Source organism: Carya illinoinensis, chromosome 13, assembly GCF_018687715.1.
Source record: "Carya illinoinensis cultivar Pawnee chromosome 13, C.illinoinensisPawnee_v1, whole genome shotgun sequence".
NCBI lineage: Eukaryota > Viridiplantae > Streptophyta > Magnoliopsida > Fagales > Juglandaceae > Carya > Carya illinoinensis.
Genome location: NC_056764.1, coordinates 31820828 through 31847283, shown reverse-complemented (window position 1 = coordinate 31847283; position 26456 = coordinate 31820828). Strand labels below are relative to the sequence as shown.

Genomic DNA, 26456 nt, shown 5'->3' with positions numbered 1-26456 from the left:
ATTGGGACATTAAATAAATTTTACAATGCTTCCATAATTCATATAAAAAATATATATGTAAGATATATAGATATGTAAAAATAAAGTAGGCCAATGGGATTTCAGCTGTGTACAATTGAGGGGGATGGGTGTACTAGGAGAGACGTGATTTAATTAGAGGTAGTGCCAGCCATATGCAATGATTTTGGGCTAGAAGTATAGGCTATACATATATATTTGTCTACAAAGTAAAGAAATGGGTGGGCACACGTGTATGACATAAAAGAAAAGATAGCATAGAGCCAAACACAATGGCGGAAAAACAATTTTCTTGTACGGTTCTTACATGCTAGCTCCCATGATCTAAGGCCAATGCGAACGTGCACTTGGGGGGTTGTCGTTGGAATGTTGTCACTTCTTGTCAATTCCTTGTTTCTTTCATTTTTTTGTTTATGTATATAACATAAATTATCCATTAAACATTAAATATTATGTATTTTAATCATTTTATTTGTTTTATTCATTTTAAATAAAATAGACGGTATATATCTATTTAATGTAAAATATGAATTATTTTGGTCATTTTATTTTTTAATATAATATAAAATAAGCAAAATAACTCATATTTTATTTGAAATGGAGGAAAGGATATATCCCCCCCCTTGATTTAGAACATTAGTATTTTTTACTCTTAATTAAGATTTCATGTGTAATGCACTTGGACCTAAACTATAAGGAAATATTGACGTTGGGTTAGCTAACTCTCAATAATTGATTTGGTTTGAGCAAGTCTATGAAATTCAGGAAAGCATCTAATTAATCAATTGGCCAAGTTTTGGCTGATCATGAATTAAGGAACAAGCAAGGAAGAAGCAGATGACCCAATTCACTTAGATCTTGATTGTAAAATAATTAATTATGATAATGTGGTTTTTATGACCGATTAAAAAATAGTTCATATATATATATATATATATATATAGATATAGATCCGTGCTTAACCAACATATCTAAAAGATATATATTTTTTTAAATTATGACTAACAATTCATGTAAATATAATAGTCACTTAATTGGGCATTATTCCTAGGAAAATTCTTAATTACATATTAATCGAAAAATCATGTAAATTCTTCATTTTTTTATTGAAATGATTATTTTTTACCAAATTAATAAGTTTATTATGATCACAAATAGTCATTCTTGTCTCAAATAACTCGTTATAAATACTTATTTTCTTGTACTCAATGAATAATTTATGAAAATCAATTTTTATAAATTAGGGTTCCTCCAAATACGAGATCATCACTATTGCCAAATACAAAGTAATAATGGCTTAAAATTAAATAATATATATCGTACTTGTATATGCATCCTAGTGATTAGGGGATCCGATAACACGACTCGTTTTAGCTTAGCCTATCAGCTAGTTAGTCTCACCCTTTTTTTTTCTTTTCTTTTTCTACCTTTTCAAAGTTGAAGTAGTTTTGTTTGACTACTTATGAGTTATGTTGGGCATTAATGTGAGGATTTGATTTTACCTGCATTCGGTGAAAAAATAAAGGTGCTGATCGATGCATATTGCATATATGCAAAGTCATGATCGATCTACATGTTTATGAATGCATGATCATGATCATCAGAGGCCGCATTAGCGACATTTAACTGCATCTACAACTGAAATGTTTTTTACCATCGTCGTTAAAAGTGGAAACTCATGTAACATGAAGATAATGTAACAGTTGAATTAACATTGGTTAACCTCTACGAATTTAAAAAAATTAATAAAGAAATATTAAAAGAAAATGATGGGCCGGCCGTACTTAAAAGCTGGGGAAAAAAAAGTAGATAAAAAAAGAAGAAAAATTATAAATTACTTGTTTTTGGTGTCCATTTTGGAAACGATAAATATATTTATAATTCTTTTTAACAATTTGTTTCATTTTTATATTAACATATATAAAAACAAAATAGTATTTTTGGGGAAACACATTTAACTTGCACTTAGCTAGGTAGCTAGATAGCTTTAATTTAATTAAACACAAAAAAACATTCATGATGTTCTTGATATGCGTAAGACTGGTGGTTTGGGTGCATGTTAGGTGGGTGCTGGTGGATCAAACCCTCGATCCATAACATTGCGTGATCTACATTAACTATATATATATATGTGTGTGTGTGTGTGTGTGTGTGTGTGTGAAGGAATCATGCATTATGCCTTAATTTAACTCGAAACTAATATTCCTCTAGGTACACTTTATATATATATATATATATATATAGAATTATGGTTGGTATCTAATTCTTTTTTAATGGTTCGCCAATCTATGAACTAATTTCATGTAATATATGTGACGTTTGAAATATATGCTCTAGCTTTAAATTTAGGGGACACCATATTATACGTACATCCAATTGATCAGTTGCATGCATCCTTTACTATAGATCTTTGGATATTCTCTGAGATATTATTTATGCTTTGATCCCATTTTGCAGGAAAAAAAAAAAAAAATCCTAGAAAAGAACATTAATATTAATCTAAAACTTGTCTTCGAATATTTTCGATTTGAAGAGATTGATGATGATCTGTTTTCAAATTTTCTTTCCCTTTAATTTGCAACGTTAATCTATAAACGGAGAATAAAACCAAATGGAATCGATGCATGCAATATTGTCGGTTTCGAGTACGATCATGATCAAGCCAAGTAGCATGCATGTGAACTTGTACCCAGGCATTTATGCTTTAGGCGGGCGCTGTGTGTGAACATATATACATAGATAATATTAGGATCGACAACAATGAGCAAGACAGATCATGGTATATATAAAGGTAGTACTACTATTAGCTAGGACGTTGGACCATTATATAGACATTTCCATCATACATACAGATTCAAGTCGTGTTGATTGTTACAATTCACAAGCATGGATATTTAAAGTGTGTGGCGCCCCTATTCCCACAGCCCTACTGCTTGTCGAATGATCATGACTCAATTGGCAATATTGTCAAACAATCACCATCCCAATATTAATTATCTGCTTCATTTTATATATATAAATATATATAATATCTACTACATGATATAATACGCTCGATCGAGAACAATCATGGTGATGAGTTGATGTTTGCTGCGTGGTGGTCAAGAGATTAATTGCGTGCGTAGTTTTTCAACACATTAGATTAATAATGTAACGTGCGGATATTCTAGCTAGTTTTTACACTATTTATCATGTTTTTTGTGAGTTTAACATGAATAGTTTTGATAATACATGATGAATTAGTAAGTACACACGTCCGTCCCAATTGGTCAGATGCAGGGAGTCTCAGTTTCCGGTCCGTAGCCTTATAAAAGGCCTTCGAATTCATCGTCAATCAATTATCACTGATGATCGATCTTTCCTACCTTCTCCAATTATTTTGATAGCTGGATGATTACCCACACTACGTACGTTGCTCCTAATTAACCAGCGATGTGCCCCCCCGCTAAAACATTATTATTTTAACTCAAAACGAAACTTTCTGCATGCATGGTGATCAATGAAATACTGATACACACACATATATATAGTACTGTTATATATATATATGTTTATAAATATATAATAACGCACTAAAAACTGAGCAAGATTGAACAACAAGTTGACCTTATAGGATGTTAGCCGGTGTGAATCAATGATTTTCGACTTTTTGAGGCTTTTAAAATGATGCTAGTAGTACTACTACTAGTACTAGTACTGAGCTTTAATAAATAATTAGCTCTAATTAATCAAGCTAGCTGCTGGTTAATCAGTGCTTCACAGCTCTTGCAAACAGACAACCATGCATCATGCAGCATATATAGATTTCATGTTCTCAGTATGAATCTCTTTAGCTGGGTTGCATATATATATATATATAGATTTCCCTCATCGGCTTTCCAACTTCTCCGCAAATTAGAGGATACAACACATGATGATATATATCATGACATGATGGGAGACAAAGTCATATATACATGGTGGCATGCATGTCATGTATAAATTGCATATAGCTAGCTTGAGCGTGTTAATACTAGCTAATAGGGAAGGCAGCCTCACCAACCATATTGAATGGATACTTTGGAAAAGGATCCATATATATATACATAAAACCCCATATCTTCCAACTTTAGGTTACACAAAATCTTGTAAACTATTTTCTTTTTGGCAATCTTTTGAGACTCTATCTGTTGGAGACATAATAACCCCACCATGGATTTATTTTTTAAAATTTACTTTTGAAGTTTCATAAAATGTGTTCCTGTCGGCCATCATTAGGTTGGAGAAAATGTAAGCTTCCACCTAAGATCAAAGAAAAAGGAAAGAAAAAAAATATACTAATTATATTCCTCCACCCATGTCAAAGTTTGGAACGTATGTACTTTAAAGGAAAAAAAAAGCTGTGAATGCTTTCATGATGATGGCTTTGTCGGCCATGATTCCACCATCTAAAAGATTTCCCTTTATTTTTTATATAATTCTTGAGATTTAATTTCAGCTTTGGGTATCTAAAGGGGCAAAACACTATTTCTTAATATCAATATGAACATGATGATCTACAAAATTAAGATCAGAACTAGGGTCATTATGTGAGTGCGTGTTCATGTGGAAGTCGCTGGCCTTTAACTCAGATCGATCGAGAGCACCACATTTTGTATATACGTATATATATTGAAGTGCACATATATAGAATACACAAAAATGATTATAAATAAAATTTTTGATATTTTAAATATGAGTAATGCTATATATAATTGTGGAGTGTGCAAACATCGCGCAATTGTTTTGAAAAAGAGTGGAGTCCACGATTAAAAAATTAGTTTTTTCATGTGAGTCTGGTATTAATTCACTTTTTTCAAAGAGATTGAGCGGTGCTTGTATAACCACGATTGCAAATATCATTTCTCTTTAAATATACTCAGGTCGAAGAGATATGGATCCAACTTAATGTTGGAGTTTTTCAAAGATTCTTCTAATTAATAATTAATATATAGTTTTGGTATTCTACATGGAATTAATATATTATATGATCAGCTGAAATAATCATGTTCAACTTAAAGCTGCTAGAATCGGTCTCAATTGATCGAGTCCAAATCTTGATAAACCTTAATCAATCATGCATGCTCTTATTAGAATATTAGTAGATTAATTAATATTTACTCAGATTATTCAATTTTAGTGTCATTTCTTTCTCATATATACTCCACGATTTTATGATATATTTGTTGTATATATATTAATTTAACAGTAGTGACAGTCACAAAGGAGACAGAAGAGGCCCCATAGTGTTCTTTGATTCAAAGAAACGTTGGGTGCAATTTGGTGAGGCAAATCGAAGTGGGAACCACGTACTGTGTCCGATCACTTGGTGTGATTGTGCGCGCGCGGTAGAAAGATACCTCCAAATTTTATATTATATATATATCTATATATATATATGGTGGAAACCGAAAGGAGCACAAACCCACAAAATCCTTCAATTTTTGTACATCTACATAAGTAAATAAATAATTTTAATTATTATATAAAGCTAGCTAGCTTAGCTAGCTGCCTCCCCGGCCATGCACCATGAATGCATGAATGATCTGATCTTTGTGTCTTTAATGATCAAGAAGAAATTGCAGATCAAAATACATGATGATTCGATCAATATATATCCATCCATCCATGCGCATGATCTATATCTTGGGATGAATTATTTTTATATAATAACTTCCATTTCTTTGCAGGATTGATTACTTGAAGGCTCCTCCAATGATGGTTAAAGTAGCCATCACTACTACTCATATTTACATTACTTTATTTATTTTTCTTTATTTCTTTGTGCTCAAATTGGTGCACCATGTTGTCAGGAATCACCAAGGGGACCCTACCACATACCTGTAAAATTCCACTTATGCGCTTATTTACAGGAAAATGATAGCATATATTATTATCCATCATGACTTTTTTCCTTTTTTTTTTTTCAATTTTCTTTTTTTTTCTTTTCAGTTTTAATAATTTTTCTCTTTAATTATATTTATATATAATATTTATCATTTGTATATATTCTATTGAAATTAATTTGTAAATTGTTTTTTATATATAGTACCTGTAAATGGCGTGTTCTACCACCGAACGGTATTGCTAATATCCAATGTTTTAAGTTTGTGAAGAGGAGCTTACAAATTGTTTCTTATATTACCACACTCTTATCTTATTCTCATCACACTCACTATATTAATGTAGTTAGAATTACCCCAGTCATTAGATATTACTGGTAAATAATATCGCATCATCAACATAGTAAGACATGAATAAGATGAATCATGTATATATACCCTTTAAGTATCCAAGTGGGGCCTAAATCCAAACGGGATATATTATATATTTTGTGAAAATTTGAAAAAATTATAATAAAAAGATGTGATGAAACATTTTCACTATGCAAGCAGGGCCTAAATCCAAAATGTATACTCAACCTTTTGGGTTGAATTAATTCATGTTTCTCAACATTTTATATTAAGGCCAATATATATCTAAAAGATTTCCAAATATATTTATCTAGAGATGATGATCAGTCCTTTTCGTAGTTAGCTAGAACAAAGATAACATGCATGTGTCATATCTTTGTATTTTTTATTATGTACCAGTCTTTTCATATATATGTAAATAATTCTGAAAAGACTCTTCACATGAACACACTAGGAGAAAAAAGGGTGGAATTTTCCTTTTAATTATATATATTATATTTTTCTGTTGATCTTTTAATTATTATTGATTGTTGCTTTGGACATTGATGGCCCAAAGGAATTCAAGTATAATATCATTGCAAAAGATTACAAACATTGCCAGTAGTAGTAGTAATGCATATAATGATAAGGCCGTATATATGTATTATTATGATGATGGCATAATCACTACTATTACTTTTCATTACTCTAACATTGGGCCTTATATTTTGAGGGCTTTATATCTATTTTCCCCGCCAAATCAAGTATTGTGTGTTGAAAAGGCTGAAATGGTCTTGAAATTTGAAACCAATGGCATTACAACTGTACGTGTGAGTGTGATATCCTTCATTTTTGTTTAAAATTTGTACATTTTTAAGGAACACAATTCATATAGAATATTCTATGACTTTAAGAAGGAGTACTTCAACTCCTAGGGCTTGGCTCGAGTGGTAAAAACTTTTGTTTGGTGGTATGTCCCCTTCAAGTTCTAAGGTTTGAATCCTACTGGGTGCAGACAGTCTTTAAAGACTATTGAACTTCTTGTCGAGGACTTGTGTACTTCTGAGATTAGACAGACATCCAGGTGCCCAAAAAAAAAAAAAAAATGTGAGTACTTGACTGCTACATTGATTTTGAAAAATGATACTGCTGTTATATTATTCACAAGCCGCGATAGCAATTTCATTACAAGAGTGGGTATCCATTGATGTTCCAATTCAAGCCCATTAATATAGGGTTGGTATGTACACGGTAGGAGAGAATCGATCGAGGCTAATCCAAATTCACAAACTTGAAAACCTGTGTTGGGTGGCCTGCCTTTTCAATTCCAACTCTTTAGTCTGTATTATGGACTATATAGTAATGATATTCATGGAATCTAAGCTGAGTATACATATCAGTTTGATCTTTGATGCATCGATGCGAAACTTCTTAGGATGTTTTTGAGGTTGCTCTTTGATATGGGGGAATTGCTTGCATCGAAAGTTTCGGTGTTCCTAATTGGGATTCAAATCTATATGTCTCTGACTCATCATGATTATGAAAAATATATTTTCAAGTTCTTGCTCTAATTTTAATGTCTCAAGCGCGAGAGAGAGATAGACACGTGAAATGAGTTATACTTACAACATTTATTGATCATTTTGGAGCAAATTTAGTGAGCATGATGGCTTGCAGTTTATCTCTGAAGTTAAGGAATTAATTGAGGTTGGGGTTAGCAAGAGCAAAAACCCGAGGGACTCAATCAACTAACCAAGTCAAATTTGATCAGATTAAGGATATCTCGTATATTACATGAGCAAAATGAACAGAGTATCTCACTTTTAGGCAGATTACCCTTGAAATATAGCATATCTGGGCCTCAACCCCATCCCAAGAAACGCTTTTAATTTGTACACATGATGGGCTTCATGAGCTGGCGGTGGCCCAACATCTGGGCCTAGATATATACACTAGCTAAGTCCATGGTTGTATGTTTTGGACGACGAGAGATCTATAAATCCATCATCTCTGTCTCCCTGCAGTCAATCCTCGGGGGAGGACGTTTTATTCCTTCGACTGCGTGACTGCGACCCCTGAAACCACTAAACTCTCCAAGGTACTCCCTCTCGGATCTATAATTATCTGCTCTAATTTTTTTTAATCTTAATTGGGGTTTCCCTTTTGACCTGAATAATTCGTCCATTTAGTAAAAAAAAATCGAAGAAAAACGGTTTATAGTGCTATTTAATTACAGTATTTTCTTCTTTGATTGGTTATTGGGTAGGATATTAGTGTTCATTGGGGTTACTGTAAGAGCGAAATACAAGTTAGAAGCTATTTTGAAACAAGGTGCTTGCTTTAATAAATTCATTTCAATACGAACTAATAATTAAATGATGCGTTTCTAATATTTGTCTTGGGTCCATATTGGGTTTGAATTTTGTACTTTTTATTATTTTCCATTTCTATTTTCTGAGGTACTGAGTTGTGCCGTTAAAAAAAGAACTATCCCACCCAAAACAATAAAAAAGAATCAGCTAGAACTAAGTTTTGATTAGCTTTGGCACGAAGTAATAGATTTCTTGTCGGATTCCATATGCAATGTGATTGAGCATGGAGTTGAATGATTTTGCAGTGACTACAACGATCAGATTTCCCTAATAGTGTTGCATTTTTCAGCTGGCAAATAAAAAAGAAAAAGAAAAAAAAGAATAAAGCATAATACTTATCATAATGATGAGCAGGGGCGATGGCTCACTATGAAAACGTAGTTGTTGATTAAAAATTTATTGAAGTTTTTGTTTAGAATGATGGCTGCTTTTCTGCGTCATTTTGATATTTCAATTTGTGAAAGTGACTTCGTGATGAATAGACCAATGTAAGAGCTAATGGGCCAAATCACATAAGGACTTATACAAAGACTAGTCAATGCTACAAACGGAATCCTTTGGAATTCTTTTGTAACGATTTAAGGAAAATTCAGAGAGGAGGAGGAGGAGGAGGAGGAGAAAGAGACTTTTGGCTAACTCAGCTCTGACACCATTAGTAATGATTTAAGGAAAACTCAAGTCACATGTGGACTTATACTCCAAAATATGATGGATTAAGGTTACAATCTGTCATTGATTGAGGAGGAGGAGGAGGAGGAGGAGGAGAACAACAACAACAACAACAAGAAGGAGGAGGAGGAGGAGGAGAAAGAGACTTTTGGCTAACTCAACTCTGACACCATATGTAATGATTTAAGGAAAACTCTAGTCACATGTGGACTTATACTCCAAAATATGATGGATTCTCCAAAATATGATGGATTAAGGTTACAATCTGTCATTGATTGAGGAGGAGGAGGAGGAGGAGGAGGAGGACAACAACAACAACAAGGAGGAGGAGGAGGAGAAAGAGACTTTTGGCTAACTCAGCTCTGATATCATTTGCAACGATTTAAGGAAAACTCAATTCACATGTGGACTTATACTCCAAGAATGATGGATTAAGGTTACAATCTCATTGATTGTAACAGGGCTAGTTTTCATAATTTGCTTGTATCCATTTCTGGCACCAGTTGTTGCTAGGTGTACTTTGTGTATACTTCTTGTGTACCTTGCACTACGGCTACTTTTCAATCAATAAAATTTTATCTTACTTACCAAAAAAGAACTTCTCCCCCATAAACAATGTGCATCTCATTCACCACCATCTCATATTAAGTCCAGGTCTTACAAAATTCTTTCTGACATGTCATTTGATAGGGTAATTGATTATTGATCAAAGGTATACAATAGTGTTTATGGCTCTGATTTGATAAGCGGTATAGCTATGAGGTGTTCTGTGTTCTTTAAATGCATCTGATTTAACAAGTTTCTGTGTTCCTTTGCTTGCTTCTTCTTTTAAGCTTTTTTTTTTTCCTTTCTTTTTTCTTAGTATCTTCATGGGCACTAAAAGATTTTTTATTTTTTGATAGTTAATAAGAAAAATGGGCACTAAAAGATTTGAAACTAGAGAACCATATGTGTTGGCTTCTGGGCCTTAGGTTTATGAATTACACACACAATAGGAGGAAAAAGGAGAGAAGAGAAAGAGAGGAGAAAGAGAGGGGGGGGGGGGGGGGGGGGGGGGTGGTCAGTGTTTTCCTAAGATTATAGAGCCCCTTTTCTTTGATGAATATGTTTTGGTAATCGCTTTTGTTCAACTAGAAATCAACCTAACCCAAAGCTTCGCAGCTATGACTTCATTAGCAAACTAACTTGTTGTTTCCTTCTCTGGGTGAGTAGTGACAGAAAAACATAATGGTTAAAGCATATTCTCAGGAGTACGTTTACAAGCACCCGTGGGAGCGGGTTACTTCTGCATCTTGGCGCAAGTTTGCTGACCCTGAGAATAAGCGTACACTATCTCACATACTTGAAGTTGACACATTGAACAGAAAGCTTGATTCTCAATCTGGGAAGCTTTACACCACTCGAGCAATCACTATCCATGCCCCAGGACCATGGTTCGTTCGCAAAATCATCGGTCAGGATATCTGCCATTGTGTTGAATCAACAGTTGTGGATGCCCAATTACGGTCGATGCAACTCAATACACGCAATATCAGTCTCCAGAAGTTTGTAGAAGTGGTAGAGAAGATTCAGTATGTTCCTCACCCGGATAATCCAGATGGGTGGACTGTCTGTCGGCAGGAGACTAGCATTCAGATTAAGCCATTGTCAGCATTGGCATCAATGGCAGAAAAGATAGAGCAACGATGCGCTGAAAAATTTTTGCAGAACAGTGCTAAGGGTAGAGAAGTTATGGAGAGGATCTGTAAGTATCTTGAAGCTGAATCTGGCGGGATTTCCCTCTAATTCAGCTGCTTCAATTCAATCTTGGTCATTTATAGTTGTAGGTCAAAGGTATGTAAGCTCATTTGATGTATAAAGTAACAGAAGAATGTGAAAGTGTAACATCATAGAAGCTCAGCCTTGAATTTCCCGTCGATTGGCTGAATGTGTATGAACTGATGTAACTTTGGGACATTTTGTTCTCCTGCATTTTCCATTTGCTTTGGAGGTTGGAGCTATCTGATGCTTTATACTATAGAGATAAGTATATGATTGATTAATCTGTGACCCCATAATCCAGCAGATGATGCCACTTTCTACTGAAAGATTAGCCAGGAGCTGTATAATACCTATTTACTGCTCATGACTCAACTGGAAGCTGTTCTCCTTGAAAGAATTGATGAATTATTGGATAAGAAACAAGGCTGCATGGTGGCTGTTATCAACCGTTGCAATGTTTCCTTTCTCAATTTCTTGTATTAAGTTTCAATGTTGAGTTGCAAAAGCGAGAACTTCCCTACAGCATTAACAACTTGATTAAGTAGGCCTCCTTTAATCTTAATATGGTTGGGCAGCAGGGGCCGCACCCTCTACTCCGCGCATGGGCGGGCTGACCCTATCATTCTAAACACAAACTTCAATAAAGTTTGTCAAGATAAACTCAATTACAAATTAGATTAAAAATTTTACTCAAGATTTTTTTTTTTTTTTTGGAATTAGATAAAGTTATGATTATTTCTAAAGAGAACAAAATTTAAAATAAATTATAAAATAATTAATATGAAAATGGCATGAGCCGTTACGCCAAGTCATCAAGCCATATCATAAAATTTATTTTTATAAAATAATTGTAAGTCAAAACATTTATCTTTTTCCACGCCTATTGAACCGTCGTATGCCATTTGACGTGTTCACAAATTCTGCAGCTCTACCCTCATTCATCTTCTACTATGCTGCCTTTTTCTTTCTTTCTTTTTGCTGACTTCATCTTCTTCCGTACGTTACGACTTGAGGTAATTTCTTAACGTGTTCTCAACTTCTCGCCAACAAAATGATAAACATTTCGTGCGGTATAACAAGACAATTAAATAGTGTGTAAGTCATGCATATTTTATTTCAAAAAAATAAAATTTATAATCACAAAAATAATTTTTTCATATCAATTATATATTTATCCACTTTCTTTAAAAAAAAAAAAAAAAAAAACCGCTATGGTCTATGCATACACAACTACGAATATTCGAATTTTGTATATTCTTCAATTACTCATCTTATTTTGCCTGGAAGGAGGCATGCCTTTGGCATATTCTTGCTTATTCTCTCTACTTTTCCTCTGACCTTCTCTCTCTCTCTGATCAGATCTTCGTCCTGGACTGCCATTCGCTCTTCATAACAGCAGGCAATCCTTGAGGTATGCTCCTTTCGCTATATACATTTCCTTCATTCCTCCTCTGCTTTGGTTTTTCGTTCTTTTCTCTCTATTTACTATATTTTTTGGGCTGCTTTTGTTGAACTGTACTTGTATGTGTTAGAAGACCAAACAAAAGTGTGTATTGTTTTTGAATTCTTTGAACATAATGTGGAAATCATCATGCAAATAACTCAGAAGGTATTGTCGCATGAACAACCTGCAATGAAATTGATCCTAGTCCATACTTCACCTTCTTTTGCAGTAAGAAAGAACACGGAAAAAAGGGATCTTTAGCTATCTTTAGAACTGTTGGAGGTTTAAAAGTGTTGCCATTTTTGTTTTTTCGTTGGATTGGATGGGTTATACAATAAGTAGGAATGATTTACAAGATAAAAGCTTGCTGTAATTTGGTAAAGACCAAAGCTAAATGAGGGGTTCCAGGATCCTGCATGACTTAATTCCTGATTTGGAGAGATTTTAACAACTTCCACGTCTCTTTATCTGATGCGTCGGTGGGACTTTATGTTTATGTGAAGATTATATTAGATTCGGATTGCCTTCCAACTGTTGCTGTTTATTAGAAATTTGGCCATTTTACTTTTTCTTGGAGGTGCTCGGGAAGGTTTCGAATGTCAGTTTCTTTGTCTTGTGGGTCTGCAATGATTGAAAAAGACAAACTAGGTTGGAATGTGTACAGCTTTTCTAGCAGATTAGCATCTTTCTTGTAGGCTATTCAGTAGAACGGAATAAGGTGGAGAAAAATATGCTCAAGGACTTTTAATATCATGGCAACCCCTTTTGGTTAAGAAGCAACAGATAGTTTTTGAGAAAAATACACTCACTGTCCAACCATTCGATGTTTTACACTTTGCATCCAAAGCTGACTCATTGCACCATTAAATTATCAAAGAAATTTCAATGTGCACCATAAGTTAAGATCTGACAATCAAGATCTTACCTTGTCACCTATATTTCATCCATACTAACTTGGGATTGTACGAGGGTATTTTCAGTTTTGGTCCTTGGAAGGAGCAATGCGTCAGTTTTGGTAGTTTGGGGTACAAAGCGTAGAACACCTACTAGTTGGAGGTTGTAAAGTGTATTATTTCCCACATTTTGTGAGGTTTGTGATTGGAGTGACTAGTGCAGTAATCTTATGTCGCGTACAATTGTGATGTTCCAATTTGTGTGTATCTGAGAACTTTTAATTTTGTGCGCATCCTTCAATGAGCAATGTCCTCATCTTCTTAAACATGCATTCCTTTGGTATAATTTCTTGGTTTGTCGTTTTCCCTCATTCTTCCTTTCTAGTAAGGGGGAAACCGGGCTATGCCTGAATATGTGGTATTCATTTTCCAGTTGTAATCTAATGTGGCGTTTCGTTATCAGGTTGAAGCCAAAATAAAAACGTGATGGTCAAAGCATACGCACAAGAGTACATTTACAAGCACCCATGGGAGCGGGTAACTTCTGCATCTTATCGCAAGTTTACTGACCATGAGAACAGGCACATATTAACCCATATCCTCGAAGTTGACACATTAAGCTGTAAGGTTGACCCTACATCTAAGAAGCTTTACACCGCTCGTGCAGTCACTGCCCATTTCCCTGGACCATGGTTCATACGCAAAATTGTCGGTCAGGATGTCTGTCACTGTATTGAAACAACAATCGTCGATGCCAAATCACGGTCGATGCAACTCACTTCCCGAAATGTCAGTCTTCAGAAGTTCATCGAAGTGGAGGAAAAGATTCAATATGACCCCCACCCAGATAATCCAAAAATATGGACAACTTGTAGGCAGGAGACTAATATTCATATAAAGCCATTACCAGCACTGGCATCAATTGCGGAAAAGGCAGAGCAACGATATGTAGAGAAGGTTGTGAAGTATAGTGCTACGGGTAGAGAGGTTATGGAGAGGATCTGTAGATATCTTGAAGCTGAATCTGCACTGATTGCTCTCTAATCCCAATCCGAACCTTGAAGCTAAAATTCTCTTCTTGACTGTGGAAGTATCTCTTAAGAAGTGAGGTATATGTGGATGCGATTAAAGTTAACATCTTTAAATCTGAATGATTTAAGGATTTTATGCCAGCTGAAATCTCTTCAATCTTATCAAGTAAAGCAAAGTACGGATCCAAAAATAGATAAGTTTCGTACAAGTATTTTGTAAAAAAGTGAGTTTTATTAATAAAAAATAGTTTTTTTTACACAGGCGGAACCTACTTTTTATAAGGGTTGTACGAGGTTTGTATATTTAAGACACTTTTTTAAGGTGGAATCCACTTTTTATGAGGGCTTATAAGGCTCATCTATTTGAGACGTGTACAAATATGATATTTATCTCTTAAAGTTACTGTTACAATGAAGTAGAAGAGACTTCATATAAAGCAAGGTTGCTGTGAAATTGTCGTAGGATGCTGTGCCAGAGCACCGTCCAGGGGCATTAGTGATAGCTTGGACCTGAATTGGCTATGTAAATAAAACAACACACAGACAAGTCATATGGGATCAACTCAACAAGATTCAAACCCGATTCATTTTGTTTATTAAATTGACCAAGCTTGACTCAGAATCAATTATTTCAACTTTGTCTATGCTATTTTTACAATTGGCTTGACTTAAAAACTACAGTCGTAATTCTTCCCATGGATGTATCCGGACTCCCAGGAGAGAAAAACACAACCTTTGGTCTTGAAACAAAATTGAGAACTGCTTCCGTATCCATGCCATGACCAAAGGTGAAATCTTCCTACAAGAACTTTTTTTTTAAGTAAACATAGTATATTAATTAAAAGAATAGGCAAAGCCATATTCAGTACAAAGAATGTCCTAAACTACGTAGGAGCAATAGATACAAGAAAATTATGAAAATTTTGGCCATTAAAATTAACGGCAATGACACAAGTACAAAGAGTTCTAAAAAAGAAGGAAAAATCTAGTTGTAAGCATAATTGTGCATTAATCTAATATGATTGGTCAAAAAGTAGATTTTATAAAAAACAGTGTTAATTTAAATTTTAAATATGAATGAATCAATATTGGTATGCAGATTAGTACACAACTTTGCTTGTATATAGCAAAACTCAAAAAAGAAAGCTTTTAGTTCTTCTATTGATCTCTCTTTGTTTTCGAACGTCCGTTCATTATACTCCTGCCACACACACCACATGATGCAAATAGGGATCATCTTCCATACAGCCTGAATCTGTTAATTGCCACTTAGATCTGTCCAACTAGCCAGGACTGTCATTACTGTCTCAAGCAAAACCCAATCCAAGTCTAGTCTACTAAATACCTCATATTATAACCCTTGAGCTACCTCACAGTGTAGTAGAAGATGGTCCACAGATTCACCCCCTTCCTATACATGCAGCACCAGTCTGTGATAATCATCCATTTTTTTCTCAAATTATCCGTTGTGAGGATTTTATCCAAGGAGACGATCTACATAAAAAACGTTGCTTTTTTAGGCCCCTTATGTCTCCAAAGTCTTTTCCAGGGAAACTGAATAGGAGTATCTTGTAAAAGAACTTTATAAAACTAGCGAATCGATAACAAGTCTTTACCTGTAAGAATTCACCACAAAATATCAGCATGTTGGTTGCTCAGTTTGAGTGAGTACAAAAGGCTGAAAAAAACCCCATATCATACCAGAATTTGATCCTGAACCCATTTCCTAGAAGAAATCTTGTGTGGCGAAAGAAAACCCCCAATCCTTTTCTTATATGTTTCCACAACCCTACTCCATTAGCCCCTCTCACCTCACTGGTACACCATCCCCTCCATATACCGCCGTATTTACTCTCAATCACCAACTTCTATAGGGCGTCAGGTTCTTTAAGGTATCTTCACAATCATTTTCCTAATAATAACCGATTAAAGATTCTCAAATTGAAGGATGATCTCATATGAAAGATGATCTCAAATTTTCCTAATAGCGATGTATTGCACAAAAAAAAGATCACCACACCGACAATTGAACCCTGTTAAACCAACCCGTTTGTTGCAGTTGCTACAACGTTTTGGACCCTCCTTTGGCTTTGCCTCAGCATTCTCCTCTGAGCCAAAACTGATGGACGATGGCTTTGCCTCACTACTCTCCCCTGAGCCGAAACTGAAGGATGGCTGGACAGAGGTGGTCTTTGGCTCCACTGAGTTGAACCCCGTTAAACCAACCCTCTTGTTGCAGCTGTTACAACGCTTTGGACTCTCCTTTGGCTTTGCCTCACTACTCTCCCCTGAGTCGAAACTGAAGGATGGCTGCACACAGATGGTCTTTGGCTCCACTGAGTTGACTTCCAATAGATCAGTTTTATTTCTGAGATTTGAAGGATCACTCTTTTTAGAAAAAGGGTGTTCCTACTTGACTATATGAATTTGCCCTCTTAAATTTACCATTCGCAAATTGTACTTTTTCTTTTAGATATTTTTTAAATATCTTTAAACACTTTTTTAAAATAAAAAATATATCACTTAACTAATAGTTACTTATTTAATCATTAAAAAAAATATGAAATAAAAAATAAAATACCCTAATGATAATTTTGAGGAGACAAATTCATGGGACTAAATATCATTTTTCCTAGAAAAATAGAAAATAATTTAGTCATAAAACGATTACACAAAATTAAATCTACAAACTGATATGATTTGATATGTTATGTCAGATTGTAAAATTTCTTTCATTATAAAATAGATTTAATGGATTCCATCAACCCACATCAATTTGTGGGTTTAATTTGTATAATCTCTTTGTATTTATAGCAGTTCTTTAAAAAAATTGATACTACTTAAATAATTTTCTTATTCTCTCCATCGATTATTCAATAAGTAAGTTTATTAATGTCCCTAATTCTTTGGGATTCAGTTGATTTTGACGTAGTTTTTATTGATTCAATCCTTGAAAACATAGAAATACTATTTATTATCCTTTTAATTATCATCTACACGTAACACATCTTCTAATGGTACATTAAATGCGTAAAAAAATTATTTATTATCCTTTACTTATATGTGAATCACTTAATACTGATGTATAAAAAATGATGATTAATAGGATGAGAATAACTATAGTATTTCAACTATATGTCACCTTAATTGGGGGATAATATGCATATCAAACCTAAGACTAAAACCCGCAGTCTCATCGTGGCCATGATGGGTTTGTGAGAAGAAGGTGACCTATGGTTGCGTCGTGAGTCCCTTGCCATGGGTCCCGGAGAAGAAAGTAGAGAAGGAAAAAGAAAAAAAAAAAAAGAAGGGAAGGAAATTCACCAGCGTCTTCTGCTAACAGTCCCCTTCCTTCGAAGCAAGCAAATTCATTGATCTTTTAAGCTTCTTCTAGTCACAAGATTTGTGGGTATATTTTGGATGTGAACCCTTGAAAAGAATTGGAGCTAATGTCCATCAAATCGTTGCACTATAAATGTCCATCAAATCGGAGCTAACAATGATGTTACACCTCAGAAGCTAACAATATTATTAATGCAACAGTACTTGATAATTCATTACCCACAGACTGGACTTTAGTCAATTTCCAGCAACATTCGATATATTCTAGATATATTCTAAAGATCTCTCTGGTTGTTGAAAAGTCCAAAAAATAAAAAATAAATATGAACGGAGATTTTCGGTTGAGAGACAATGACATACCAGCTATTGCAGTAATGATATCCCAGAAATCTGAAAACGAAACCGATCCTTGCCTTTAAATTTTAGACAATGGTTTCCATACCTGCCGCTGGACCCTTTCTTTCTTTTCCCCTTTGCTTTGTCTCTAAATCTTCTCTCCCATTCAGATTTTAAATCGCATTTACTTTTGGTTGTTTTTCTTCGATCCATGTCTTCCCCAAGTTCCTACCATCATATATAGTTTTTTTGAGCGTGGACAATATCAAGAATCCTTTTGGCAGATGTTTTTCCAGGTGACCTTTTTAAAGAGTGCTGTCTGATATTTTAATCGAGAATACAGTGTTCTATCATTTTCATGGTTATTACATGAATCCCTTTTATGATTTCTGTACCCCTCAACTTTTACCGTGACTTCTTTTCCTGCAAGAAGTTGGGAACTCTGAAATGGTATTAAAGTCAATTTAATAACATGGTGGCCTTGTAGACATTTATTCGTTGTGCATGGTATCGAGTAGCCAATGTAAATAGCATGGAATTCTGCAACTTTCTTGAGCTTTAAAGGTGCTAATGGAGATGGATAACAAGGAAACAGTGTCCAAGATGGATGTTTACGAAGTAATAGAACAGATTAGGAGAGGAACATCCGGAGCAGCATTTCTCGTTCTACACAGGCTGGAGAAAAAAAAGTAAGAATATTACTTTCAAAACTTCTGTTCGTTGTTTTCGTTATCAATTTGTACTTAAAAAGACGTGTCCTAGGTGATGAAAATAATGACCGTTATTGGAAATAGAGTTAATGTTTTCGGTTATAATACAGTTATTTGGAATAAATTAGAGTTCTCATATTATACGGTTACAACTTGAAAAAACTTCGAAGAGTTCAGAAATTAAACATTATATGGGGAAGCTGCGTTTAGTTGTCTGCATAAGAAATGTCACACTAGTTGTTTGCTGATGAATAAGCCTGAAAGTTAGGCAAAAACTTTTTATAAGCACCTGTGTAGTTTTGCTTTGGTCTCTTCCATCTTCTTCTCCTCCTCCTCCTCCTCCTCGTCCTCTCTCTCTCTCTCTCTGTCTCTCAAAGAAAGCTATTCTACTATCTAACATAAATTCTATACTTCAGTCTAAACTTCCGTTTAGGTCTTAACCATTATCCTTACTTTTATATTGGCATTTTTAGGTATGTTTTGAAGAAGATTCGTTTGTCTAGACAAACAGAAAAATTCAAGCGTGCAGCACATCAAGAGGTTATCCTTTATAGTACCCTTTGTGCCATATTTAGTTTTTTTATCATGCTTTTTACACTTTGTGTAATGTTTACATTTTAATTTATGGCAAAAGTGTTTATACGTTTTGCTATACCACCAATACGCATGTGAATAATCCTGCATCATGAAAACTACACCTATTGAGGATGGGGAGAGGCTCACCTGCCTCTACCACCATCCTGTAGGATCTTATAAAAGAGATCCTGTTCAAGTAAGGTTGAGATTCAATCATTTCCATCTGGCATTTCCATGCAACAGAATATCTGACAGATATAAAAATATCGCAGAAGAATATCTGCTTGCATACTAAAATCCAAGACTTCCTTTGGTAGGTTACTGAAATCCTAGACAGATAGATAGAGGAGAAGCCGAGTAACTTCTAACCTTTGGTCTGCTGCAGATGAATATGATTGCAAAGCTAAGTAACCCTTATATTGTGGAGTACAAAGATGCATGGGTGGAAAAGGTAGTCTATTACCAATTTGCAACTTCTATAATATTATACCAAAAACTTGAAAGCATATTTTTGCGTTATATGCTGGAATCTAATGAAACAGTATAAAGGAAAAATCATGACCTAAACCACACCATGAATGTTTGTCATGCTGATTTTTATGATTTTTGTATCACAGGAATGTTTTATCTGCATTGTGACTAGTTACTGTGAGGGAGGAGATATGTAAGTCAGCACCATTTAGAACTTTGAATATAGCTATCTAAATTTCTGGATTCTAAGAAAGTTGAGGACCATTTCTCGTTGGTGATAGAACTTTGACATGGAATTTCATTCCATTCCAGCGTTTCTTTTACTCTTGCCTTCTTTCTTGAAATCGTTTCTCTTGACAATCTAAAGCAAAGCTTATCATACAGGGCTGAGATGATAAGGAAAGCTAGGGGAACATTTTTTCCAGAAGAGGTAAGGAACATAAATAACTGCATGAAAAAGGAAGTCCCCTAATGCATGTATGATAATTTGCACTTGATACTCACAATCTTCAACTTCATCCAGAAGCTCTGTAAATGGCTGACCCAGCTATTGCTAGCTGTGGACTACCTCCATTCCAACCGTGTTCTTCACAGGGATTTAAAGGTACATACCTCTAGCTAGTATCAGTTGTTGAGAGCAGAATATCTTCCTGCAGTAAATAACTTCATCATCTGTTTTCAGTGCTCCAACATATTCCTCACAAAAAGCAATGACGCCAGGCTTGGTGAGAAGGCATATATGTAGATCTTCTCTATACCGGATATGATGTCACTTATATTCGAAGAATATTCATCTCACATTATATTTGCAGGTGACTTCGGGCTTGCTAGATTGCTTAACAAAGAAGACCTTGCTTCCTCGGTAGTGGTCGAATTGCCTCTTTGATCCAATGGCATTAGTGCATTGGCTGCAATCTTCTATATTAAAGTACTGGTTGCATTGGCAATTACCGCATCACAAGAAGAAATATGCTCTAAAAGAATATACTTTGTCCGATAGGAGATCATAACCTAGATGGATCGAGGCTTTGGGCTACTCCTTTCACTCCTCTTAGAGCCAACACCTATATAGATCGAGGATAAACGCCAGTAATATTTAAAACCATTTAATTTACTGCAACGTCTCACTTTTGAGGCACCACCATTATATTTGATTGTTCTATTCTTTCATGTGCTTAGTAGCATATGAAGGCTTTCTTGGGTCTGGTGGATAGCTGAAAGGATTGGTTTTTGGGTTAAAGAGCCAACAATAGCAGGAAACATAATAACATATTGCATAATGGTGGCCAGCCATTTAAATCGAGTTCTTGGTTGCTTTCCAAGAGAAATAGGCTTAAGTCCTTGCGCAATTGTCAAATGTGGAAAGACACCACATTGCTGAACTTCTTTAAGTGGTGTGGTGTTTTTAGCTATCTATCTAGCAGAGCCTCTACTGAATTCACTAATGATTTTGTCCTTACCCTTTTAGAACGGTTTTCAATGTAGTAATTTTCTATGTTCAAATGTTCTTGGTGAAATCTGAATGCTCATATTAAACTATTGATTGTACTTCATATGGAATGTAGGTTGTGGGCACTCCCATCTACATGTGTCCAGAGCTTCTCGCTGATATACCCTATGGATACAAGTCGGACATATGGTCATTAGGTTGTAAACTTGTAAACATCCGGTGATATGTCATTTTATTCATCTAACGAACCACTTGTATTACAACTCCAGAAATAACAATTCCTAATATCACAGGTTGCTGCATGTTTGAAATAGCAGCACATCAACCTCCATTTAGAGCTCCCGTAAGTGTTGTTTTTTTTACCTATGGTAACCATATTTTCAAGTGGAGTTAAAAATTGAACTATATTTTAATTTCTGGCTAAACAGTGAATGGGATTATTGATAACTTAATGAAACAGGATATGGCTAGACTTGTTAACAAAATAATCCGCTCATCCGTGTCCCCACTACCAGTTGTGTATTCCTCTACATTGTGAGTGGAAGTTGTGATTTTGCAGCAAGTACCGAGTACATATTCAATACGAATATTTGACAACTAATGTAAGATGGAATGCAGGAAACAAATGATCAAGAGCATGCTAAGAAAGAGCCCAGACCACAGGCCAACAGTGAGTACAAATGACCTAACTCTATGTCCTATCTTTCTCAAAGTAACGGATTTGTCCTGAAACTCTCACTTTTCCACACTTTAGGCTGCAGAGCTGCTGAGGCACCCCCACTTACAACCATACCTTGCTCAATGCCACAGTATATCCCCTGTTTTCTTACCCGTGAAGTCTGATCACAGCAACAAGATTCGATCAAAAGGAAACCAACTGTCTAACAAATTGAGTGTTGGAAAAGACACCAAAGATGGAAAGGCAAGGTCATCAAAGGAGTTGCAAAGCGTTGGGGTTGGAAAAACATATGCATTCATTAAACAAGCAGCAAGTGAAACTGACACCTCTGGTTCTATTGAAACTAAAGTTGAGGCAAATGTGGTTGATACCACGGGCAATTCTGAGCCAACATATAAAGTAGAAAAGGGTTTTAGAGTTACCTCCGATTTTGTTGAACAAATTGGAAATGCCAACTCAGAAACTGCCTCGGTGCATGTGTCAACAGATTATCATGAAAATAGGAAGCAAGGATCTGCCTCTATGGACTCCCAAATAATGCATGAAGGACAGCAAGTTGCCAGAGAAGCCAACACAAAGGTTGGGAATGCTAGTGAAAAACTTCACAAGATAATGGCAACAACATATGCAAATTGCAACTGTTGTGAAATGGCATCCCAGTCAAATAAAAATAACAAATGTGAGCGTGGTGTGGTGCCGAGAAGCTGTTCACAAACTATAATGATCCCAACACATTCTTTCACAGTAAGTGAATCACTAGCAAGTAAAATTGCAGATCTTTGTGAAAATGAATTCAAAGGAAGAGAAGATAGTCTCGTCTCTTGTAAGAAGACACAGAAAGAGGATATTTCCAACTCGAATGGAGTTGCTAGCAACTTCACTTCAATGACTACGCCGACTTTGGTGCATGGTGATGAGACAAGACATGGGTGGGATCCTCCAATCAGGCAAAGAGCTGAAGGTCTAGAGTCACTACTAGAGATTTGTTCAAAGTTACTGAAACAAGAAAGGTTTGAGGAACTTGCAGGAGTGTTGAGACCTTTTGGTGAAGAAGCTGTGTCATCAAGAGAAACAGCAATTTGGCTGACTCAGACCCTAATGAATATCTGCAAACCTGTTAGTGGAAAAGAGTCTATGTAATATAGCCTAGTTAGTGATAAATTTCCTGGTGGGGCTTTTCAGCCAGTTTTATTTGTTGATAAGAACCATCTATATACACTTTGATAGGAAGAAATCCAAAGTCATATTGCACTCGCATTGTAAATCATTTCCAGAATGTTGTTTAGTTTTCAGACTTTTTTCCCAGGAAATTACTTTTAACTGTGTTTGAATAGAAATTGAATTAACAATGTTGCTCATGCCCTTTCCTGGGAATTTTATTTGTTGTATTTTTCAGTTTTAGATTAGGTTGCACATATGGAAATGTACTCCAGTGAAGATTAAAATAAGACTCAAGTTTCAACACGGGAGAAATTTAATTGCAAATATTTAACTGCTCTCTCATGTTAAATGTCTAAAAATTCGAGCTTAAAATGTAAATTCAATCACTTGATTAAGAATTGAAGTAGCAAATCAGTTTGAATCTTCCCCTCACCACCTTTTTATGTCATTCGCTTATCATTATATTAAAAAAAAAATGTAAAATCCAATAGATTTTGTTCTGCAAGACACATGCACGAAACAAATTTTTTTTTTTGAGAAAAGTAAGAAGATATATTCAAAAGAATAGGCAAAATGCCACGTTCAGAACAAAGAATGTCCTACACTACGTAGGATCGAAAGAAATAAGAAACTCATGTAAATTCTGGCCATTAAAACTAACAGCAATAGCCCAAGTACAGAGAGTTCTAAAAAAGAAGACTTTCAGCTCCTCCATTGATCTCTCTTTATCCTCGAAAGTCCGATCATTGCGCTCTTGCCACACGCACCACATAATGCATATCGGGATCATCTTCCAAATTGTCTTAATCTGGTTGTTGCCCCTCAGACCTGTCCAGCTAGCAAGAACCGCCACAACTGATTCCGGCATAACCCAACCCAAGTCTAGTCCACAGAAAACCTCGTTCCATAACCCTCGAGCTACCTCACAGTGTAATAAAAGATGGTCAACAGATTCTCCCCCCTTCTTGCACATGCAACACCAATCTACGATGATCACCCTTCGTTTTCTCAAATTATCCGTTGTGAGGATCTTGCCCAAAGAAGCGGACCACACAAAGAAAGCCGCTTTGAGGGGCGCCTTGTGTTTCCAAAGCTTTTTCCAAGGAAACTGTGAGGGTTGCCCTTGTGTTAGAGCCTTGTAGAAAACACGGACTGAAAACATACCTTTTCCCGACAGTACCCACCACAACGAATCTAGAAGCTGAACACTTGGTTTGGTTGAGTACAAGAGGCTGAAAAAGGCTTCAAAAGTGTCCATTTCCCAATCTTGAGCAGCCGAAACAAATTGATCATGCCTAACGCATGTTATGGCTTTAGTGAATGAATTCAATTAAAAACATTCTTCAATCATCAAGCACAAGTTATATTGTATTTGAAGATTTTAATTCGAGTGCATCCTAATGCTAAAAAAAGTCTCATTTTGGAAGGACATTGTAGGGGATTTTTCCCCTCGGGCTGAGGGCCCAAAAGACAAGCCCAAGTACAGGGAGCCCAACTCGACTGGACAGCCCCTCAGCCCATTGAGGGCCCCCGATCTCAAAGCTGAGGTTGACCCATGGTCATAATCATGTGGGAAATCCCACAATGCAAGAAAAGAGGAGACACATCACCCAGGCACTCCGCTACGACATCGAGCCTTAGAGAACCTGCGCAAACAGGTGGACAGGAAATGCAGGAAGCCTTTGATCTTTAGACAGCAATTGAGGAAGAGCCCGACGACATGCACCTGTAGGATAAAAGGAACAGGAAGCCACGCCGCATTAATGGTGTTGATCCCAGGACCACAACGCATTAATTGTGCCACCCGAAGAGCCACGCCGCATTAAAGGAATCTGACTAAAAGAACAGTTGAAGAGACATACACCCTTGACACAGGGTATGGGCAATTTCCCCCAAAAACCTAGTATAAAAGCCAATTCCTAAGTACAAAGAACTCTCTCTGATTCCTTTACACTCTCACACGAACTACTAGGGAGATATTAACTTAAGCATCGAAGACTCCCCAAGCTCCACCAGAGCCCCCCAACTCTCTATATTTTCTTTAAGTGTGCAAGTGAAATGCTGATGGAACCCAGCTCAAAGGTGTGCGAAACACAACGTTAACAGACATGATGTAAATGCACTACATTACATAGTAAACCTAACCAGTTCGAGAACACTTGAAAATTGTTGGTGTTGCTAAAGATAACAAAAGCCTTTGGAGATTGGGACAATTTCCCACAAGTAATCAAAACCAACCTATGGTGGTTTAAGAGCATGAAGAATATTCCCTGAATGATTGTCATAAATCATATTGAGTAGAATATGGGGCATTCGAGAAGCATTTGAACAGTTGGACAAGCATCCAGTTAAGATTGGTAGAGATATGTGGCAACAAGGAAAAATATAACAATATTCTCCCTCTCTCCATCTTGTCTCTAGTCTCTACATGATCAATACAAGTACAAATGTTCCGATACTTCAAACTATCAGACACACATCAAGGACTCTGTTTGATGATCTGAAAGACCGAACAAGGCCAACAAAAGTACAAGATAGAGGTCCACATTTACATTTTTCAATCAGTTGTCACTTTTTTTTTTTTTTTTTTGATTACTAATAAGAGAATTTTATTCATACGAATGAAGTAGGCACAGCCCGTGTACACAGGAAGTATACAAAAGAAACACCTAATTACATCTAGCTAAGGAAAGAAAATCATGGACATTGTTTCCATCAAGTATAATGGCTGAAAACCACAGCATTAAAGTGGGCATAAAAAAATTTTGAAGTTTCAATCAGTTGTCACTTCTAGCAAAGATTAGAACACATACCTGGGAACTACATGTGTTCAGTTATCTGATAAAATCCATTATGTTCATATGGCCACAAAATCATATCCTCATCTACATTTTTTTGCCAGCAGTCCTACAATCCATTTCTGTCATATCCCCTAGCAAATCTTAGAACATCCTCGTGGAACTACAACTATGGAAAGCTCTTGTAAGAGATTACTCGCTAAAGCTGAATCTCTAACTTAGGCAAATGCTAACAGGCCAGCCATTTAGCTGGTAGGCTAGGTGCATTTTCATCCCATTAACTGCAACTTTTCCAACATCATCAGAAGCATCTCAGAGATCTCCCAAAAACAAAATCACACAACAATGTCATCCAGTTATTGTGGACAGAAAATTTACACCTTCATATCAAAGTTTATTCATCATTCCGTTGAAGACAAAGTGCTGTACTGATCACCAATGAGTTTTTAGCATTACAACAAATCAAGTACTTGTTAAAGTGGATTTTGATGGCAAGGCCATGCGTGATTTTCTTGTCTCTAATGTGCCTACCTAGTTAGGGCGTTAGAGTTGTA

The 26456-nt window shown here is 35.7% G+C and overlaps 3 protein-coding genes across 6 annotated transcripts; all 3 read left to right on the top strand.

Annotated features, from left to right (window-relative positions):
- Positions 1-8188: 8188 nt before the first annotated feature.
- Positions 8189-11292, top strand: LOC122290723 (PRELI domain containing protein 3B-like). 2 transcript variants are annotated; one of them, XM_043098332.1, is made up of 2 exons: positions 8189-8307; positions 10463-11292. In XM_043098332.1, exon 2 carries the CDS (start codon positions 10478-10480, stop codon positions 11033-11035), a length of 558 nt encoding a protein of 185 aa, XP_042954266.1. In that variant the 5' UTR covers positions 8189-8307; positions 10463-10477; the 3' UTR covers positions 11036-11292. The 2 variants fall into 2 exon arrangements, with proteins under 2 accessions (XP_042954266.1, XP_042954267.1); XM_043098333.1 differs by having other exon boundaries at positions 8192-8307; positions 10469-11292.
- A 973-nt stretch (positions 11293-12265) lies between these two features.
- Positions 12266-14520, top strand: LOC122291547 (protein slowmo homolog). The gene is made up of 2 exons (XM_043099322.1): positions 12266-12422; positions 13812-14520. Exon 2 carries the CDS (start codon positions 13835-13837, stop codon positions 14390-14392), a length of 558 nt encoding a protein of 185 aa, XP_042955256.1. The 5' UTR covers positions 12266-12422; positions 13812-13834; the 3' UTR covers positions 14393-14520.
- A 3626-nt stretch (positions 14521-18146) lies between these two features.
- LOC122291948 (serine/threonine-protein kinase Nek6-like) lies at positions 18147-23301 on the top strand. 3 transcript variants are annotated; one of them, XM_043100016.1, is made up of 14 exons: positions 18147-18353; positions 18545-18746; positions 19241-19307; positions 19729-19794; positions 19961-20007; positions 20199-20244; positions 20341-20418; positions 20497-20539; positions 20627-20676; positions 21380-21461; positions 21558-21607; positions 21725-21798; positions 21883-21934; positions 22019-23301. In XM_043100016.1, exons 2-14 carry the CDS (start codon positions 18628-18630, stop codon positions 23081-23083), a joined length of 1839 nt encoding a protein of 612 aa, XP_042955950.1. In that variant the 5' UTR covers positions 18147-18353; positions 18545-18627; the 3' UTR covers positions 23084-23301. The 3 variants fall into 3 exon arrangements, with proteins under 3 accessions (XP_042955950.1, XP_042955948.1, XP_042955949.1); XM_043100014.1 differs by having other exon boundaries at positions 18148-18353; positions 20338-20418; XM_043100015.1 differs by having other exon boundaries at positions 18148-18746; positions 20338-20418.
- Positions 23302-26456: the final 3155 nt, after the last annotated feature.

What these genes read in the sequence shown, in the direction of transcription:
- LOC122291547 (XM_043099322.1), top strand. Translation starts at nt 13,835, where the DNA reads ATGGTCAAAGCATACGCACAAGAGTACATTTACAAGCACCCATGGGAG.
- LOC122291948 (XM_043100014.1), top strand. Translation starts at nt 18,628, where the DNA reads ATGGAGATGGATAACAAGGAAACAGTGTCCAAGATGGATGTTTACGAA. An exon ending in AGCGTGCAGCACATCAAGAG is followed by an intron (nt 19,308 to 19,728) that starts GTTATCCTTTAT and finishes GGTCTGCTGCAG; the next exon opens with ATGAATATGATTGCAAAGCT. An exon ending in GTCGGACATATGGTCATTAG is followed by an intron (nt 21,462 to 21,557) that starts GTTGTAAACTTG and finishes CTAATATCACAG; the next exon opens with GTTGCTGCATGTTTGAAATA.
- LOC122290723 (XM_043098332.1), top strand. Translation starts at nt 10,478, where the DNA reads ATGGTTAAAGCATATTCTCAGGAGTACGTTTACAAGCACCCGTGGGAG.